The sequence below is a fragment of the Quercus suber genome, unplaced genomic scaffold, assembly GCF_002906115.3.
Source record: "Quercus suber isolate HL8 unplaced genomic scaffold, Cork oak 2.0 scaffold_50, whole genome shotgun sequence".
In the NCBI taxonomy this organism is placed as follows: domain Eukaryota; kingdom Viridiplantae; phylum Streptophyta; class Magnoliopsida; order Fagales; family Fagaceae; genus Quercus; species Quercus suber.
In genome coordinates this window covers 1240203-1261646 of record NW_027069515.1, presented here as the reverse complement: position 1 = coordinate 1261646, position 21444 = coordinate 1240203, and the positions used below count along the sequence as shown (strand labels likewise).

Sequence of the window (21444 nt, the reverse complement as noted above, 5' to 3'; positions counted from 1 at the left end):
GGTTACGTGGTTCAACCTTGACGGCCTACATCCACGGAGGAATCCCTTAAGGGCTACATTTTTATTGTATAAGAGTGTAGTACAATAACCTGTGTTACAATGAACCCTAACATGAGTATATATAGGCGACTAAACCCTAAACTATTAGTACAAGCAGGAATGGGCTTGGGCCTATTACACTGGGCTAATATGTCTAATATATATCTCTAATAGCCTGAAGGATGCGAAAACATGGACGCCCTCCCTTCTCTCAACTTATCACTACAATTTTATGAAGCAACTAGCATGCTACAAAAGCCAATAGAAAAGTGGCTGGAAGAGTCAAAATCTTTGCCTAACTGCATTATTGCTAATGTAGGTGTTCCTTGGACCACAGAGATTGGCCTCAAGTTCAAGATTCCAAGGCTTGTCTTCTATACAACATCTTGCTTCTACCAAGTATGTAATCACAACATATCTCACTCTAAGGTGCTCGAGGGAGTCACATCTGACTCACACACATTTTTGGTGCCCAACATACTAGATAGGATTGAATTCACTAAGGGCCAGCTACCTGAAGGAATGAGAAAAAGTTCGGATGAATCCAACACTCTAATGAACCAATTTAGAGCGGCTAAGCTATTGGCAGAAGGGTTGGTGGTTAACACATTGGAAGAGTTAGAGCCAAGATACGTGGAAGAATACCAGAAAGTGATCAAGAATAATTGGTGCATAGGGCCGCTATCTTTATGTAACAAAGCGATGTCTGATAAGTTTGAAAGAGGAAACAAGACCTCCATTGATGAGAGCAATTGCTTGAGTTGGCTAGATTCAATGAAGCCCAACTCTGTCATTTATGTTTGCTTTGGAAGTCTTTGTGAACTGTCAGCTTCACAATTAGTGGAGCTTGCTTTGGGCTTAGAATCATCCAACTATCCATTCATTTGGGTTATTAAAAAGGGAAATTATTCAGAGGAATTAGAAATATGGTTAGTTGAAGAAAAATTTAAAGAAAAGACTAAAGTGAGAGGTCTTATAATTCGAGGATGGGCACCGCAAGTTCAAATACTATCCTATTTAGCAATTGGAAGGTTCTTAACGCATTGTGGTTGGAATTCTACACTAGAAGGAGTAAGTGCAGGCGTGCCTATTATAGGTTTTTAGACCCTAGCAAACACAACAGATTAACCTAGTTAATTAGCCAAGTTGATTGCTTAGTCCAATTTCAGATCTAGGTAAACACAAACACATCATATTATTGTAAAGTGCAGAAAATAAAGAACATAACAATATGATAACCCAGGAAACCAAACTGGGGAAAACCTGGGAATGATTAAACCTAGCTATCCTCAATTTAGAACTGAATCCACTATGAAAGAATTGAACTTTTCAAAATAGTGACTTAGACCACTAACATCCTATTGTTACATCGAGTAGGAAACTTACTACCACGACCTCATGATAACTCTGAGTCCACATACTACTTCTTTCTTGAATTCCCAGCAAGTACAAGCACTCCCACTTGTGTATCTTTAAGCTCTTTATTATAGTAACTGAATGATCATCCAGTCCTTGAATCGAATTCTCCTTCTTGATAATCCTAAATATGTGTGAAGACAATACCTCTAAATCTCACAAAAGATTCACACATACAGTAAAAGGAACTCGAAAAACATGACTAGGGTTTTCCCTTTTATACTTAAGGCAAAACATAAAACCCTACACGTCATATGGGCTTAGGGCTGAGTTGGAAAATTCTGCAGAAAAACATTCTGCTCGAGTTTTGATTGGTCGAGTCTAATTCTCGATCGATTGAGCCAGGCAGAATCACACTATAACTTTTGCAGCAACTCGATTCCAACTTTACATAAAATGCATACACTTTAAGCAAGTCTAAACAAGACTAAAAACCTGTTTTGATCATGGTTTGCCAACAATACAAATTAGAGTTCTAATACATTAGTTCATAAGTACTTAGAACCTAATAAACTCTCCCTTTGGCAATTCGTGACAAAACACAAACTAAAATGCTCAAAGTTTACAAAGAAAAGCCCATTACACAAATAATGCCCATTATAACAAATCTAACATAACTACTATCTATCAGTTGCAAGTGTAGACAACAGTACGACTAAATCAACCTGTATATTTCCTGAAACACTTAAACAAAACGCATAAATGCATATGTGGAAAATACAAGTAAAACACAACTAACTTCTTGATTTCACATAAAACAAAATAAAGACATATATTATGAATAACTCATAAATATAAATCAATAAGTAGTGAAACAAGAAACATATAAACAAAAACAATGTATCTCCCCTTATCAAAAATACATCAAGAGTAAAAAAATGTAAATACATAATGAAGCACCTAGATGCAATCTAAATAACTCCACAAGATCCAAAACTAAAAAAAAATAAATAAATAAATAAAAACTCCCCCTAAAACAAAAATCTTCTCTACAAATACTTAAATATACTCCCCCTTTTTATGACGGAATGCCAAAGGTCAATCAGAATCCATCATCAAAAGGAGGTGGCGAAGGCAAACGTCGAAGATGCTCCAGATCAGCTCTCAAAGCACTGATCTCATTAAGCATGTCCACTAAAAGCTGACCATGAGCTGCCTGAATGATCATGACAGTCTCCGATGTATGTCGAATGTCAAAATCATTTGAAGTAGATGGTGGAGGAAGAACAATAGCAGCAGCAGCATCAACAGGATCAGCAGATGCCTCATCAGAAGTAGTACCTGTAGTAGAAGGAAGAGGAGGTGCGGTACCAGAATGCTCAACCTTAAGGCGTTTAGAACTCGATCTCAACTGAGTAGCCCTCTGCCTAAGAAAGGTGGCACCTATGGGAGCTACAATATGAAAAGGCTCAAAAGTGGGGAAATCCTCTAATCCTAAATGTAATAAAATTCGATGAATGAAAACAGGAAAGAAGAGAGCTACAATATGACTAGTGAAGGCACTTCTATGAACTTCGTTCAAAGAATGAATAAATAGATGAGAGAAACTAATAGGAGCATCCGTGACAAGAGCATACAAAAACATACATCTCTCAATAGGGATGGTGTGAAGATGAGAGATAGGCCACAAAGAATGACAAGCTATGCTAAAGAAAAGATAATGAATCTCAGAGAGCTCATTAATGGTGATCCTAGGATCAGAACCCTATTGGATAGAAGGCCCAGTGATGTATGACATGACGTCATTCAAAAGAGGAGACTCATCATAAGGATAGATAGGTTCCTGGACCACAAGTACCCTAAAAGCAGCAGCCACTACCGAAGGGGTAATGGTGAACTCTACACCTCGTATCCAACACTTAACTAGAGTGTTGGAATCATAGACGTGGATAGAGAGGTTCGAGTAGAACTCTCTAATCAGGGTAGCAGGAGGAGGATGGTTTATATCCAAAAGAGGCAACCAACCCCTACGCTCAAAATTAGCCCTAATGGCAGGATCAAGCTCATCTAACAACACCTGACGCTCAGTGCAAAATTTCTTTTAAGGTTTAGCTTCAAAAACTTCTCTTCGTTTTTCAGGCTTGTAAACATCTCTTTAACAAAAGGAGGGTTAGAAGAAGTAGAGGCATCCCTATTGGCTCTAGTTTTCCCAGGAATGGTGCTAAGGAAAGGACAAGACACACAAAAAAGAACCAAAATGAACAAAAAGAAAAACCAAGGGCAGACTACAAGTTAGCACAAAAAAATATAGAAATAACAATCTATATGATGCATGTATAGATAAATGTCATGATGCATGCTCTAATGCAGTGAGAATATGTTCAATTTAGGTTCAAATTCACAAAATTGGCTTAAGTATAGAGTTTCCAACAAAAAACCCCAAATTTTGGAAAACCACTTGTACAAATTTTAGAAAATTGACTAATTGATCATTAAACAAGACAGATAACACCAAATAATGATCAAATAAATCAAATCAACAAGCCAATTTCATCAAATTAGACTTAATTGAACAAAATCCCCAAATCGGTAGATTCAAACCCTAGAATTTTCAATTTCTCACAATTCACCAAATTGATCAAATTAAACCATCAAGATCAGTTATATAACAATATATAACAAAAACCCATTGATCAATTTCAAGAAATATGGCTTGAATCATCAAAAAAACCCAAAATCTAAGAGGTTCAAAATTTTCCCCAAAAAGCATGATTTAATGCATGAAAACAAAAAATAAATGAAAAAGAAGGGGCAAAAGAGTCTTACCGGCCTTGTAGAAGGAAAACCTTGCAAAAATTTTGGAGGAAAACGACAAAAATCTTGCTTAGAGCCTTAGATCGATCAAGTAGAGAGAGAAAGAGTTTGAAAAGTTTTGAAAAAGTGAATAAACATGTGAGAAACTCAATTTTAAAAAAACTCTCTGTACGATTTTCAACTAATCGAAAATTAGATTCGATCAGTCGAAAATGTTTCAATTGATCCAACACCAATTGAGCATCGATCGAAATAGACAGAAACTCATAGCAAATTTTAATCACAATTTCAATCGATCAAAAAACAGGTTTGATCGGTCGAAATTCTGAAAAAATTAATTTTTTGAAAAAGCACAGCATTTTTATGCAAAAACTCCTCAAAGCATTGAATTTTATGAATAAAATGCATGAGTATGAGATAAAATGCTTTTTCAAAAACACTTGTTTTGAACCCAGTTTTCCCAAAATTAAGATTTTCAAACAAGACCCTTATATTTTCAAGCATCAAACATGTTTTGCAAAAACTCAAGGAATTTTCAAACTGGTTGGCTAAACCAAAATCACACACAATAGCATGTATAATGTTTAGCAAAAAGTAACTTGTGTAGTGTGTGCAACTAGCAAAAGCTTGAGATACATGTGAGATGATATGTAAATAGAAATCAAACACAAAGTCTACAAAATTCATCGCATAGAATTTGAGAGAAACTATCACCTAAAGAGTTACATCATATAACTCCCACATCTCTTAGAATAAAAACTTGCAATCATGTAAGTTTTTTTATTTGCCTTATAATGTACACACCAATTTTATTTAATCAGAAACTTATTAATATAACCCGGATAATGTATACACCAATTTTATTTGTATGATTTAATTATAGTCCAATAATGTACACACCAATTTTAGCATTTAAACCGAGACTACACCTTATGTTCTTTTTGTGCATGTGCTACATTTTCTCGAACATAAAATCTTACGATATAAACTAAGGTGTTCATAATTGGCTAATAAACAGTGGTGAGATTGTTATTTATGCCTTTCTCAAAAGGATCAAGTCTGACAATCAAAGGTAAGTGACTTCAAGATCAAGACAAAGCGATCAAAAACTATAAACATCTTTCCCACACAACATGCACTTCAAAGCTCAAACTAGAAAAGTGCAAGAAATAAGTTTATCAAAGCTAAACAAGGTATATAAGCATGTTATGCAAAAATAAATTGGCCAACCTTGATTTCAAATCCAAAATAATGCAAAAACACAATTTACTTCCTTTTTTCTTTTCTTTTTTTCTTTATATATATATATATATATATTGAAAAGAAGAAACAAAAACAGTTCTAGAATGAAATGTATGAATGTAATGCAATGCAAGTCCTAGAAACAAAAAGAAAACAAAAACAACAAATAACAATAGTCACAAAGGGTAGAGTAATGAAGCACAAAGACCATGTTAGAAAGACTCAATTAGATTGAGCCTTTTGCATCCAAAACTTTTTAAATGCACCTCAAGCATTGGAGTTCTTGTTCACATTAAAGAGCCATTACCAATTCACCAATAAGTACCATAGGATCTTGTACTTGATGCACATATACTTTTGGTTTATTTGCTCATTTAGTAGCTTGCAACTTGAAACAGTTTGGACGAATGTGCCCAGAATTTCCACAAAAATGACAAGCCCAAGTTTCATTATAGACATTCTAATGCTTTCAAATTAGTAGTTAATTGTCTTTATGTAGAATTAACAATATATTAAGCTTAGTATAAATTCATCAAAAGATTCATATCAGACATTCTAATGCTTTCAAATCTAGTAGTTCATGCAGTTTAGGAGATTCATCCAAGCAGTATGAGCAATCTCAACATTAGACATTCTCTTAAATTCCTCCATAGAAACAACATTGAAAATAACATTCATAACTTTGCTATTGAAAGAGACTACTTCTTTCTGAGAAGTTTGTCACTCACTCACAGGAGTAATGAGCTTCTCCCATCTGTACTCAACGAAATTCAGACTTTCTCATTAATAGATTTCAGAAATGCTTTCATCATTACTTTCCAAAAAGTATAATTATTTCCATTAAAGTGTGGAGGAATGATCAGAGAGTGTCCGTGTTCCATTATAACAGGGGTCAAGGATCAGTTAAAGATAAAAAGATCTACAACAAAAGAGTTATCCGCTCTAATACCACTTGTAGGTTTTAGACCCCAAACACAACAGATTAACCTAGTTAATTAGCCAAGTTATTGCTTAGTCCAATTTCAGATCTAGGTAAACACAAACACATCATATTATTGTAAAGTAGGAAAATAAGAACAAACAATATGATAACCCAGGAAACCAAACTGGAAAACCTGGAAAGATTAACCTACTATTTCAAGTAAAACTGAATCCACTATGAAAGAATTGATTTTCAAATAGCAACTTAGACCACTAACATCCTATTGTACTCGAGTAGGAAACTTACTACCACGACTCCATAATACTCTGAGTCCACGAACTACTTCTTTCTTGAATTCCCAGAAGTACAAGCACTCCCGTTTGTTATCTTTAAGCTCTTTATTAGAACTGAATGTTCATAAGTCTTGAATCGAATTCTCCTTCTTATAATCCTAATATATGTGAAGGCAATACCTCTAAATCTCACAAAGATTCACACATACAAAAAAGAAACTCAAAAAACTGCTAGGTTTTCCCTTTTATACTTAGGGCAAAACATAAAACCTTACACGTCATATGGCTTAGCTGAGTTGAAAATTTGCAAAAAAACTTCTCCTCGAGTTTTGATGGTCAAGTCTAATTCTCGATCGATGAGCAAGCAAAATCACACTATAACTTTGGACAACTGATTCAACTTTACATAAAAGCATACACTTTAGCAAGTCAAACAAGACTAAAAACCTGTTTTGATCATGGTTTGCCAACAATACAAATTAGAGTTCTAATACATTAGTTCTAAGAACTTAGAACCTAACACCTATTATAACATGGCTTATATTTGCTGAGCAGTTCTATAATGAGAAGTTACTTGTCCAAGTGTTGAGGATTGGTGTGAGTGTAGGAGCTAAGGATTTTGTGGACTTTGGAGAAGAGAAGGATAAGGTGTTGGTGAGGAGTAAGGATGTGAAGAAGGCAATAGAGCAACTAATGGATAAAGGAGAAGAAAAGAAGAGAGAAGAAAGAGAGCTAGAAAGCTTGGAGAAATCGCTAAGAAATCAGTTGAAGAAGGGGAATCTTCTTACTTGAATGTGAAGAAGTTGATCCAATATATATTAGAGAACAAGTTAGTCATCAGGTGATGTAGAACAAAGTTTTCTATAGTTATTTTTATTAGCCAGAGAATATAGTCAAGCAGATGACTTATCAATATTTGTCCCCTTAAATGCGGATGAATGCTTAAACTTGTTCTTTTCTTTAAGCATATTTTTTTGCTAAGTTGATCTTTTTGCATAGGAATTTAATGGTATTGTTGTAATGCTTTTTTTAAATTCTATTATAACTTTTAAATGTAGGGTGAATTCCACATTTCTTTCATTGAGTCTTCAAGTTTTTTGTTAAGCTAGAACAAGTTTTTTTAATGTTTGGTTGGGTTAATTTTGGGGAGAATGGACAAAAATGAGTGGAAAATAGGAGAAAAATGGGTAGATCGGGTGTTTGGTTGTGAAGGGAGAGGAGGAGTGAAAAATGGTGGATCTCAGGTTGTTTCTTACCCACAAAAACTCAATCTTTCTAAAATGGGAAGAAAATATGAATGAAAATGTGGCTCAAAATTTTGGACTAAAATGTCTATACCTGCTAACGTGACATCGTTTCTTTCTTCTTCTTCTTTTTCCTCCTAGTTGTTTCTTGCCCTTGCCACCGTTGACAACCTTTGAGCCTTATTCATTTCTTTCTTTCTTTTCATCAGTTTTAGTTTTTTTAAGCCTTATACGTTTTACTCTTCTTCTTTTTTTCTTTTTTTTTTTCCATAAGTTTTGGTGGTTTTTTTTTTTTTTTTTTTTTATGAAAACAGCTTTGAGTTCTTAAATTTCTTGTGTTTTTTTGAAATGAATTCTACATATATATATATATATTTAAAAGTGTTATTTTTTGTTTTATCTAATAGGGATATGATCATAAATTAATACAAACTACATTTTCTATCCTCTCGGTTTTTTTTCTCAACTAAGTAAAGAAGTTTTTGATCCCTCCACTTTTCCACCCCTCCAACAAAATAGAAATGAGAGAAACTAATTTCTTTTCTATTCTCTCACTTTTCCATCTCCTCCCAATTTCCTATTCTCCCACTTTACTACCTCTTTAGCCAAATGGTAATGTGTGATTTCCTTCATTTCTTGAAATTGCATTTGCTTTCAATTATTTATATTCTTTTAGGGTGTGTTTGGATACTGTTTATTTGCTACAAACTTATTGCTAAAAACACTATAGCAAAATAATTTTTAAAAGTATGAATAGAGCTGTGGAACCCAAATTTACCTAGAAATCTGTGTTTTGCTGAGTTTCGTGATACGTGATCAATACCCATGGGACCCACTAAAAAAACACTGAACGCACAGATTGGGTAAAACGCCCAATCCAAACACATGCTTATTTGTTAATTTCATACTGCTTATGCTTAACTTTTTTTTTTCCCCTTTTTATTAAAAATATTATATTATATATATATATATACATATAGGTTTTGGGGAGGGTAGTTAGAGACTACCACTAAACACAAAAGCTCTTTAATATGGTAAAAAACTATCCACAATTTATGTTTTATTTTTACAATTGTCACACATAGACTATATAAATGGCAAGATCTAATAATTGAAAATTTAGAAAAATCTTACTAGATAAAAAAAAAAAATTCAACATTAAAATAAAAAAATGTTGATGTCGATGTAATTAAAAGTATTGAATTTGATAAGTTTATTATGACATTTAATAATACACCTTAACAAAATAAGAATTAATATACTATAAAAAAGTATTGAAGGTAAGTTAAGTTAAAGTTTTTGTGTAATTATAATATGGTATATATTTCCACGAGTCTTGTAACTTAACTGACATCTCTTAGCATTTATAAACACAATGTCTAGGGTTCAAATCTTCATCTCTCTCTAATATACGATATAGTACACGTAATTATCTAATTATGTTGGGAATTAACTTTTTTTTTCCCCCTTTTTATTAAAAATATTATATTATATTATATATATATATATATACATATAGGTTTTGGGGAGGGTAGTTAGAGACTACCACTAAACACAAAAGCTCTTTAATATGGTAAAAAACTATCCACAAAAATGTTGATGTCGATGTAATTAAAAGTATTGAATTTGATAAGTTTATTATGACATTTAATAATACACCTTAACAAAATAAGAATTAATATACTATAAAAAAGTATTGAAGGTAAGTTAAGTTAAAGTTTTTGTGTAATTATAATATGGTATATATTTCCACGAGTCTTGTAACTTAACTGACATCTCTAAGCATTTATAAACACAATGTCTAGGGTTCAAATCTTCATCTCTCTCTAATATACGATATAGTACACGTAATTATCTAATTATGTTGGGAATGAGTGAATAACTAGTTTACAAACATATGGCCTTAGGAAAAGTGAGGGACCAAAATAAAGTGAAGCATTTGGATTTTACTTTTATAGGAGCCATTGGAATGAGATGTTTTAATGGAGGAATCAAAATTATTGTTGCTGATAGGCCAAGAATGTATTTGAACGGTTTTAGACCCCTTAAAACAACCAGATTGGCTAGCCTAGATTAATTAGCCAAGTTGTTACTTAGTCAAATTATGCAATTATAGGTTAAAGCAATCAAATAATCATATCAAAATAATAAAGCAGTGGAATAATAAAAGACACAATGATATGATCATCCAGGAAACCACACGGTAAAAACCTGGGGAGGATTTGACCCACCAATCCTCAAGGCAAACCTGAATCCACTATGAAAGAATCGAAGTTCATACAAAAGGACTACAAGCTCCCCGCTCGACTTCCTACTGCTACCCACCAGTAGAACTTACTGACACGACCACGTGCAAGCTCCGAATCCACGGACTCCTTCTTTCTTGAATTCTTCAATCAGCTACAAGCACCCACGCTTGATATTCTTTAAGTTCTTGAATCTACAACTAAATGATCATCAAGGTTTTGATAATATCTCCACCTTGAAAACCCTAAGCTTTGTGTAAAGGAAAGCTCCTCAAAGATCTCACAAGAGATTTACACAAAACAGCAATATGAGCAACAACCTTAGAGAGCTTTGGGTACAAAACCATAAAATACCAAAGAGGCATAAGAGGCACTCTAATCTCTCTAAAAAGCTCCAAAAACCCTACCTAGGGTTAGCTTATGATGTCCTTTAAATACTAGAAAAAATGGCTCGTGATTTGGGCTTCAAACGAATAAGTTATGGTCTTTTTACGTTTGCTGATTTTGCTGATAAGTGACTTTCGATTGATCGAATCTAATTTCTGATTGATCGAACTAGACCGAAAGTCACTAATACTTTTGTAGCCACTTGATTCCAACTTTACATAAAAGACCCAACTTTGAGCAAGCCTAAACAAGACTAAATGTTTTATCATGATTTGCCAACAAAATACAAATTGGAGTTCTAATACATTAGTTCCTAATTTCTTAGAACCTAACAATCTACCCCTTTGGCAATCCGTGACAAAACACATCACAAACATGAAATGCTCAAAGTTACAAATAGCCCAAATACAATTCAACCTAATTACTATTTATCAGTTGCAAGAGTAGACAACAACATAATTGAATCAATCTGTATATTTCCTGAAACACTAAACATAACGTATAAATGCATGTGTGACAGAAAAACAGTAAATCAACAAATATGCAAACTAACACTCCTCCTAAGTTAGATACATCAAGAACAATGTTAACTCCCCCTAAACATAACATTCTTGTATTTTTCACACATATTCCCACATATCAACTATTTCTTCCCCTTTTTGTCACGTATTGACAAAGATAACTCATACAAAGAGTAAACAGTCAACATACACAACAAAGGATAAGAGAAAATAGAGAAAAAAGGGGACACAAAGCAATTCAACTCTATAGAAAATAGAGACAGCTCCCCCTGTGAACAACACAGGTTAAAAAAAAAACTTTTCTCCCCCAATCAAAAATAGGAAAAAGAAAACAAGATTTAGAAACAACAGTTTTGGGGAAAAATAAAAGAGGTGGGGGAAAATCAGCAACAACAGCAGCATCACTAACAGGATCAGGAACATTCTCACCAGCAGGACCAAAGTTAAAAAACACACAAACCAAAGTTAAAAACTAAGGTGAGGATACACATGAAGAAAAAATATTTTCTCTTTCAATAAAATGCAAACATGGCACTATGTGACCCATAAACAGTTGCATGAGTAGAGAAAATATTTGCACATTGATTATCCATCATATCTCTTAAGAAAAACATTTTCTACAGTTCACACATAAGAAAAAGCATATACTAGAATGTACAAAACTCAAAAAGTAATCAATCAATTTTTAAATCAAGTTGAGTACCCAATTTAGCAAAGTGTATGCATGCTATATGTGAAAACAATGAGAGATATGACTGCAAAACTGCAAGATGGATACAAAAACAATGCAATGCATGTGAATCCTAAACACAAATGATGGATGAAAAAGTTTTGGTCAAAAACATAGAAACTGAAAATATTTCAATTTCGATCGATAGAGTATCGATCGAACATCAATCGAGTCAAGCAGACTCAAACCTAAAATTTTAATCGCAATTTCGATTGATCCAAAAACAGGTTCGATCGATCGAAAATCTGGAAAAATCAGATTTTTGAAAAACAGAGCATTTTAATGCAGAAACTTCTCAAAGCACATTGTTTTATAAAAAATGCATGAGTATGAGACGAAAAGTTTTTCAAAAACACTTGAATTTAACCTAGATCTTCCAAAATCAAGATTTTCAATCAATTTGTCCTCAAAGCGCAAACATTATACACATTTTGCATTAAAGTCAAGGAACTTTTAATCTTGGATGGCCACAACAAAATCACACACAATAAAATGTACCAAGTTTAACAAAGAGTAACTTGTGTAGTGTGTGCAACTAGCAAAAGCTTGAGATACATGTGAGGTGATATGTGAATAGCAATTAATCACAAAGTCTACACAATTCATCACATAGAATTTAAAAGAGACTATCACCTAAAGAGTTACATCCTATAACTCCCACATCTCCTAGAACAAAAGCTTGCAATCATGTAAGTTTCTTGCATTTTTGCCTCTTATTTGTATGAAATGGCATTCAGCCTAATAGTACACACCGGTTTGAATTAAGTGAATTGGCATCAAGCCTAATAGTACACACCAGTTTTAATTTAATTTGAGGCTACACCTTATGTTCTTTTTGTGCATGTGCTACACTTTCTCGAGCACAGAATCTTATGATATGCACTAAGGTGTTCATGATTGGCTAGTGAACAGTGGTGAGATGGTTATTTATGCCTTTCTCAAAAGGATCAAGTCCGACAGTCAAATAACATGTGACTTCAAGATTAAGACAAAGTGATAAACACCATAAACATCTTTCCCACACAACATGCACTACAAAGCTTCAACTAGTAAAGTGCAATAAATAAGCTTATCAAAGCTAAACAAGGTACATAAACATGTTATGTAAAGATAATATGGCCAATCCTTGATTATAAATCCAAGATATATAATACAAAACACAAAAATCTTTTTGGTTTTAACAAACTTTATAACCAAAAACAAAAAAGCACATATTATGCTAAATGAACAATGCAAATGCAATGCATGACAGTGCAAAACTAAGCTATAAAGGGTACACAAACAAGAAATATCAATTTCTTAATTAACCCTTGAGTACATGTACAAACTAGTACATACTCATTCAAAATCAAAAATAGCTTAGCACAAACTATTCAAGTTTCTCCACAATGTCAGGCATGTTCTAAATCAAGAGAGATATAACAATTCATGTAATCCTCAAAAAGAAAAACTAGACACAAAATAAAATATTTTTGTCTTTTTGAAATTTTTCAATGTTTTTGGATTTTTTTTTTTTTAAAAAAAAAAACCTAAAAAACAAAACAACCAAAAACAAAAAACAAAACATGTCCACAAATAATTGAAAGAATTAAATCAAGGACAAGTTAGCAACACTCACCTTGGAGAATCTTTTCTCACCCATCTAGCACGAGTATTCGGCTTTGTAGGTGAAAATCCATGAGAAGTAGAGTGCATTTGAGGAATTACACCAATCTTTTGAGAGAGACTGAAATCCTGCAAATTCCTTTCACAAACCAACAAGCTCAAATTTTTCAAAAGCATATGAAATAATTTATTTGAACCTATGGCAGGAGAAATATCATCACATATCCTAAATTGAAACATAGAATGCTTAAATTTTAATTTATGACAATTAGGACGAATGTGACCGGAGACACCACAAAAGTGACAAACAGGAACAAATTTAGGAACATCAGTATTCCTAATAGCAAATCTATTCTCAGATTTTGGTTTTTGCCTCAACAAAGAACAATTTGGTCTAATATGACCAACAACACCACAAAGGTGACAAGTAGGCACAAAAACAGATTTATTATGCTCTCTAACAGTAGGATTAGACTTAGGTTTAGAAACTTCAGCGTCTACATCAGAACCTTTACCTTTGTCTAACCTAGCAAAATAAGCCTTCTCTTTATTATTCCTCTTGAAATGAGGGATATAAACTTTTTCAGTTTTAGGCTTAAGAGAAACAGAAACACTTCTGTTATCAACAACAGGCCTGGTACTAGTCAAATTTTCAATTTTAGCTTTAGATTCAACTAACTCTTGTTCCAAGCTTTTCATCTTCTCATCTTGAGAGGAAAATTGATTTCTCAAAAATTCATTCTTTTTATTAGACTCATCTAATCTCACAATCAAATCCTCTTTTTCAAGATTAGCTGATTTTAACTCTTCTTTAAATTTCTTAGAAATTTTCAAAGATTTAGATAATTCCTTACGAAGAGTTTCAAAAGCATCAAAAAAATCAACAGAAACAATAGTGTCATTTTTATTCAAAACATCACAGGCATCAATAAAATCAACAGAAGCATGAGCTGAAAGACACTTCAAATTATCCATGACAACAGGGGTCAAGGATCAGCTCTTAGATCAAAGGATCTACAGACAAAAGAGCTACCTGCTCTGATACCACTTGAACGGTTTTAGACCCCTTAAAACAACCAAATTGGTTAGCCTAAATTAATTAGCCAAGTTGTTACTTAGTCAAATTATGCAATTCTAGGTTAAAGCAATCAAATAATCATATCAAAATAATAAAACAGCGGAATAATAAAAGACACAATGATATGATCACCCAGGAAACCACACGGTAAAAACCTGGGGAGGATTTGACCCACCAATCCTCAAGGCAAACCTGAATCCACTATGGAAGAATCGAAGTTCATACAAAAGGACTACAAGCTCCCCGCTTGACTTCCTAATGCTACCCACCAGTAGAACTTACTGACACGACCACGTGCAAGCTCCGAATCCACGGACTCCTTCTTTCTTGAATTCTTCAATCAGCTACAAGCACTCACGCTTGATATTCTTTAAGTTCTTGAATCTGCAACTAAATGATCATCAAGGTTTTGATAATATTTCCACCTTGAAAACCCTAAGTTTTGTGTAAAGGAAATCTCATCAAAGATCTCACAAGAGATTTACACAAAACAACAATATGAGCAACAACCTTAGAGAGGTTTGGGTACAAAACCCTAAAATACCAAAGAGGCACAAGAGGCACTCTAATCTCTCTAAAAAGCTCCAAAAACCCTACCTAGGGTTAGCTTATGATGTCCTTTAAATACTGGAAAAAACGGCTCGCGATTTGGGCTTCAAACGAATAAGTTATGGCCTTTTTACGTTTGCTGATTTTGCTGATAAGTGACATTCGATCGATCGAATCTAATTTCTGATTGATCGAACCAGGCCGAAAGTCACTAATACTTTTGTAGCCACTCGATTCCAACTTTACATAAAAGACCCAACTTTGAGCAAGCCTAAACAAGACTAAATGTTTTGATCATGGTTTGCCAACAAAATACAAATTGGAGTTCTAATACATTAGTTCCTAATTTCTTAGAACCTAACAGTATTGATCCCTTGTAATGAATTAATCAATTAATTTAGCCGAGTTAATTAATTAATCCAATTAACATGCAATATGCATGTCAGCACAAACAAATCACTAACTAATGTAAAATGCAATGAAAAATAAAGTTGACACGGCAATTTGTTTACGAATTGAGAAAACTTCCAAGGCAAAAACTCCACCGGTTGATTTAAGGTTACTACTCCTGAGAATCCATTATTATCACAACAAGCGGTTACAAGTAAAGGAATCTCAGTACTTTATATCAACCTACAGTTGAACCTTTACTCTAATACTCAATTGGACTTATTCTGTAGTTACAATCTCTAGTTTCAATGCACGGCTCCTAGTATGTGACTAACCAATCGATGCACGGATCCAAGTACGTGACTAACCAATCGATGCACGGATCCAAGTACGTGACTAACCACTAACTTAAAAAAGATGTTGGCTGCAAAGTTCTTCAATTCATCAACACGATGAAAATCACGAAACTCCTTAGTTACAAAATCCTATGGCGTACAAACGCAACAGCTTCTTGAAGAGAAAGATGAACTAGGGCATATGTCTCCGGTCACAATATGCTTGTAAAAAACGTTTGCATTAAGTTGCATCAGTTGTGACGACTCTTAAAATAATCTTTATATATGTTTAGGGTTGTGAGAAAAGAAAGCCTAAACAAATATACACAAATTGGAGTGAAATCAGAACTAAAAATCTGATTTTCGTAAATCTCGATAGATAACTTATCTATCGAGCAGCTGTCGAGCATCGGGCTTACACAGCCTTTTAAACTTCGATAGATTCTATCTGTCGAGATAGCTATTGAGTTTTAAAATCCATCACTTCTTCACTTGATTCTTGGACAGATTTGCATAGTTTTAACACTTGAACTTGAAACTTTGTCTCTTGAAGTATTAAACACATCCTAGATTTATCCAATTACAAGTAAAATGCAGTTTGTCAAAGGATTAGCCAATTCTATATTGACATATGTTCCTAACATGATTCACATATGTCCTAACAATTGTCGAGCTTTAAAATCCAGCACTTTTTCACTTGATTCTTGGACAGATTTGCATGGTTTTAACACTTGGACTTGAAACCTTATTCTTTAAAGTATTAAACACATCATAGATCTACCCAATTACAAGTAAAGTGCGTTTTGTCAAAAAATTAGCCAATTCTATATTAACATATGTTCCTAACATGATTCACATATGTCCTAATAGTTGAGATTGATCGAAGAATGAGAGTATGTTGTTGAATGTTAAACAAAAAGAGGAACTTCACCTACCATCTATTGTTAACGTGTGGAAGTGGAACTTCAACTTGAACTCTTGAAGGCTTAGCTACCATTCCTATGTGAATGTTTTGGCCAAGCACGTGATTTGTTTCTTGTTCCAACTCTCCAACGTTTAGATAGGTTTTATTTTTGTAAAAAATTTAAAAAAAAAAAAAAGTGTCAAATAACTTTATAGTAGCATGATATAGTTGACATTGGTGATGAAGTAATAACTAGATCATTCGTATATTACAACATTTAGGGAATATATGTCTGAGTAAAATCCTACATTGAATAAGAATGACAAGATCTGAGTGATTAGTATAATATATTGGGTCCAAACCCAAGAACTTAAGTCTTTTAAATTAGGTGGCATCCATATATGTTATATTTATTAACTACTCAATAAGGTTTTCCAAAATATTATCTCCCTAACACAACAAGAGTGCACTAAAGAATAGTGATTTAACTCTATTTGTTACCACCCAAAAAAAAAAAAAAAATCACAATACAAACCATTTTTGTCGCTTATGATCAGTATCTCCCTATGTCATTCCCTAGCATATCTAAAGAAGAACACATCTAGCCAACGACCTTAATGGTCTAATGGCACCTCCTTGAGTATTTGTACCTAGGGGTGAGCAAGAATACATCTATGGTCAACCCCTCCAATGCTATGTCAAAGCTTTCGAGAAAGAAAAAGCCATGAATTTATATCATTTGTATCTTCTAAACAACAATAACAGATTCACATCATTATAAGAGTTTTTGATCAATTAGAATTAACGTGTGGATAACTCTTAAGCGAAAATTTAAAAATTTGCATGATATCTTCCGTATAGTAGGAACAGATCCATATCATTATAGAAGTTTTTTGATCCATCAAAATTAACGTGTTGATAAGTCCTAAGGGATGATTTAAAATTTTGTATAATAGTGTTATCTATTGTTTGGGGACCACAATTCAACTCTCTACAATTGCTTTAAAAATAAGGCCACGGGATGTGATATTGAATGTCATAAAGACTCCTGTGTGTTTTTATCATTACCTATTGATTTTGAGGTAGAGAGGCACAACTCATACTTTGAATTTATAAAAAGTAAACAAATAAAAAAAATTACTAAAAATTATTAAATATATACAAAATTATATAATCAAATGACAAAATGTAGCTACAAAATTAGTTGTAGTCTAAAATTACAACCTTACTCAATAAAATAAACATTACTACATATTTTTGAAAATCTAACTATTGAATTACATGTTTTTTACACTCTTAATACACATGTCAAATTTTATGTCAATCTTATATTATATACTATAAGATTATAAGCTTATATTTTATACATAATTTTCAAAATTCACCTCTAATAAAAAGATATTGAGTAAGGCTGTAGTCTTAAGTTATAGCCGACAACTAATTTCATAACTAAACTTTGTCCATAATCAAATAATCACTTACACTTAATCTTTAAAAAATAATAATAATAACTTACACTTTATCATCCAAAAAAAATCCCCACTTACACATTATATTATTAAATGTATACTATACTTTTAAAAATCAATTTCAACAATCGTTCTTATATTTATATATTATTAATATATACTAATTTAATGGTAAATAACAAGATGAAGAAATATAGTGCTTGAAAGTATTGAGATTCTGAAAAATATAATTTCCTGAACGACTTTATGTTAGATTAACCTATTACCATGGGACAAAGATATAAAGAAGTATAAAAATGAAATAAAACTACATACTTTCTTTTTTTTGGTTGAAAATACTAAGTATTTTTTAACACACACACGAGGGGAGATAAGGTATTAAAGAAATTAATAGTAGTGTATATCTAAAAGGGTCTAACTCTTGGATAAAACTACAAATTGGAACAACTAAACTACTTGCACAAATAAAACTGCAAACTAAAACAACTAAAGAAATCAGAGAGAGGCAATTCAGCCATGGCCTCACAGTCACAAATTCACCAGCTTCACTTCCTTCTTATCCCTTCAAATGATTTATTACCGTAACCAATCCTTCATAGAATCTCAATCAATCTGTGATTAGAGATTTGTAATTGTAACCAGCTCTCTAACATAATCAGATAGCCTTTGGAATTCTGAAATGGCACAAACTCTTAACCTCACTAATCACGTGCCAATATAAGTTATTCACGTGATATTAGAGTTAAATGACTAAAGCTCGTACGCAGTATTTGGATTCTTTGGGTAACATGATTAGTTTATCACGTATTCACGTGCAGCATTGAGGGGAGTGGTAATTATAATTTATGGTGAAGGTCACACCATGCTGTACTAGCAGCATGGACTCTTTGTCTGTCATGGGCCAGGGGATTAGGTGGCGTTTGGATTTTACTTAAAATAGGAGCCATTGCCCATTGGAATGGGAAGTTCTAAGGTTTGAATGGAGGGATTTGAATTGTTGTTGGGTACTTGGGATTGATTGAAGAATGAGAGTTGGTGGTTGAATGTTTCAAGAAAAAAAATATGTGGCTGAAGTTTTTCGAATGCAAAAGGTTTGTCTTATACCACTAACATCTATTTGTTAACGTGTGGAAGTGGAACTTCAACTTGAAGGTTTAGCTATCATTCCTATGTGAATGTTTGGGCCAAGAACGGCATTTGCTTCTTGTTCCACCTCTCTGATGTCGAATAAATTAGATAGCAGCATGATATAATTGACATGGGTGATGAGGTAACAACTACCTCATTCTGGTAGATTGTAACCTTGAACAAAGAAATGTCTACCAAAAAAACAACCTTGGACAGTTGGACAAAGAAATAAAGTAGTATATAAAATAAAATAAAACTGCAAACTAGAACAACTAAACTACTAGAACAATAAAACTGCAAACTAGAAGAACTAAAGAAATCAGAGAGAGCCAATTCAGCCATGGCTTCACAGTCACAAACTCACCAGCTTCACTTCCTTCTTATCCCTTTAATGTCCCAAAGCCATCTCATCCCTTTCACTGAAATGGCCAAACTCTTTGCACACCATGGCGTGAAAGTTACCATTGTCCTCACACCCCTTAATGCAGCTCGGTTCAACACAATCCTAGAACAAGCAAAAGCCTCAAACCTCAACATTGAAATCGTTTCACTTCGTTTTCCTGGCCAAGAAGCCGGATTGCCTGAAGGATGCGAAAACATGGACGCCCTCCCTTCTCTCAACTTATCACTACAATTTTTTGCAGCTAGTAGCATGCTACAAAAACCACTAGAAAAGTGGCTAGAAGAGTTAGAATCTTTGCCCAACTGCATTATCTCTGATATATGTCTTCCTTGGACCACAGAGATTGGCCTCAATTTCAAGATTCCAAGGCTTGTCTTCTATACAACATGTTGCTTCTGTCTAGTGTGTAATCACAACATATCTTGCTCTAAGGTGCTCGAGGGAGTCACATCTGACTCACAGACATTTTTGGTGCCCAACATCCCAGATAGGATTGAATTCACTAAGGCCCAGCTACCTGCAGATAAGAGAACAAGTTCGGATGAATCCAAAAAAAATATGAACCAACTTGAAGCGGCTAAGCTATCGGCAGAAGGGTTGGTGGTTAACACATTTGAAGAGTTAGAGGCAAGATACGTGGAAGAATACCAGAAAGGGGGCCAGAAACTTTGGTGCATAGGGCCGCTATCTTTATGTAACAAAGCGATATCTGATAAGTTTGAAATAGGAAACAAGACCTCCATTGATGAGTGCAATTGCTTGAGTTGGCTAGATTCAATGAAGCCCAACTCTGTCATTTATGTTTGCTTTGGAAGTCTTTCTGAAATGTTAGCTTCACAATTATTGGAGCTTGCTTTGGCCTTGGCATCATCCAACTATCCATTCATTTGGGTTATTAAAAGGGGAAAGTATTCCAAAGAATTAGAAAATTGGTTAGTTGAAGAAAATTTTGAAGAGAAGATTGAAGGGAGAGGTCTTATAATTCGAGGATGGGCACCACAAGTTCAAATACTATCCCATTTAGCAACAGGAGGGTTCTTAACGCATTGTGGTTGGAATTCTACACTAGAAGGAATAAGTGCTGGCGTGCCTATGATAACATGGCCTATGTTTGCCGAGCAGTTCTACAATGAGAAATTACTTGTCGAAGTGTTGAGGATTGGTGTAAGTGTAGGAGTTAAGGCTTCTGCGGACTATGGGGAAGAGAAGGATAGGGTGTTGGTGAGGAGTGAGGATGTGAAGAACGCAATAGAGCAGTTGATGGATAAAGGAGAAGAAGCAGAAGAGAGAAGACATAGAGCAAGAAAGCTTGGAGAAATCGCTAAGAAGTCAGTTGAAGAAGGGGGATCTTCTTACATGAATGTGAAGAAGTTGATCCAACATCTATCAGAGAACAAGTCAATCATCCGATGATGTACAACAAAGTTTTCTATGGTCTTTTTGTAAGCTAGGGAATAAAAGTCAAGGCGGATGGATGCTTAAGTCAATGATTTTGTCCGGTTAAAAACGCTTTACTTTATTATTTTGTTTACGATCCGGTTAGGGCATGTTAACAAATTTATTTTTGTAAAAGTTTTATTGAAAATTGAAAAAATTGTCAAAACTTTTTCAATTCTCGATAAACTTTTTTCAAAATTGGTTTACTATTGTGTGCCCTTAGGGCACACATTAGTAAAATCCTTTTGTTTAAGCATATTTTATTTTACTAAGTTGATCTTCTAGCGTAGGAATTTAATGGTATTGTTGTAATGCTCTTCTAAATTCTATGATAATCATCCATTAATATCAA

At 33.7% G+C, this 21444-nt stretch overlaps 2 protein-coding genes across 2 annotated transcripts; both read left to right on the top strand.

Annotated features, from left to right (window-relative positions):
• The first annotated feature begins 231 nt into the window (after positions 1-231).
• LOC111998678 (anthocyanidin 3-O-glucosyltransferase 4-like) lies at positions 232-7511 on the top strand. Its single transcript, XM_065771900.1, is given in 3 exon segments — positions 232-1122; positions 7180-7378; positions 7381-7511. Coding segments are annotated over 3 exon segments (1221 nt in total).
• An 11953-nt stretch (positions 7512-19464) lies between these two features.
• LOC111998683 (UDP-glycosyltransferase 73C3) lies at positions 19465-21444 on the top strand. The gene has a single exon (XM_024030773.2). It carries the CDS (start codon positions 19593-19595, stop codon positions 21066-21068), a length of 1476 nt encoding a protein of 491 aa, XP_023886541.2. The 5' UTR covers positions 19465-19592; the 3' UTR covers positions 21069-21444.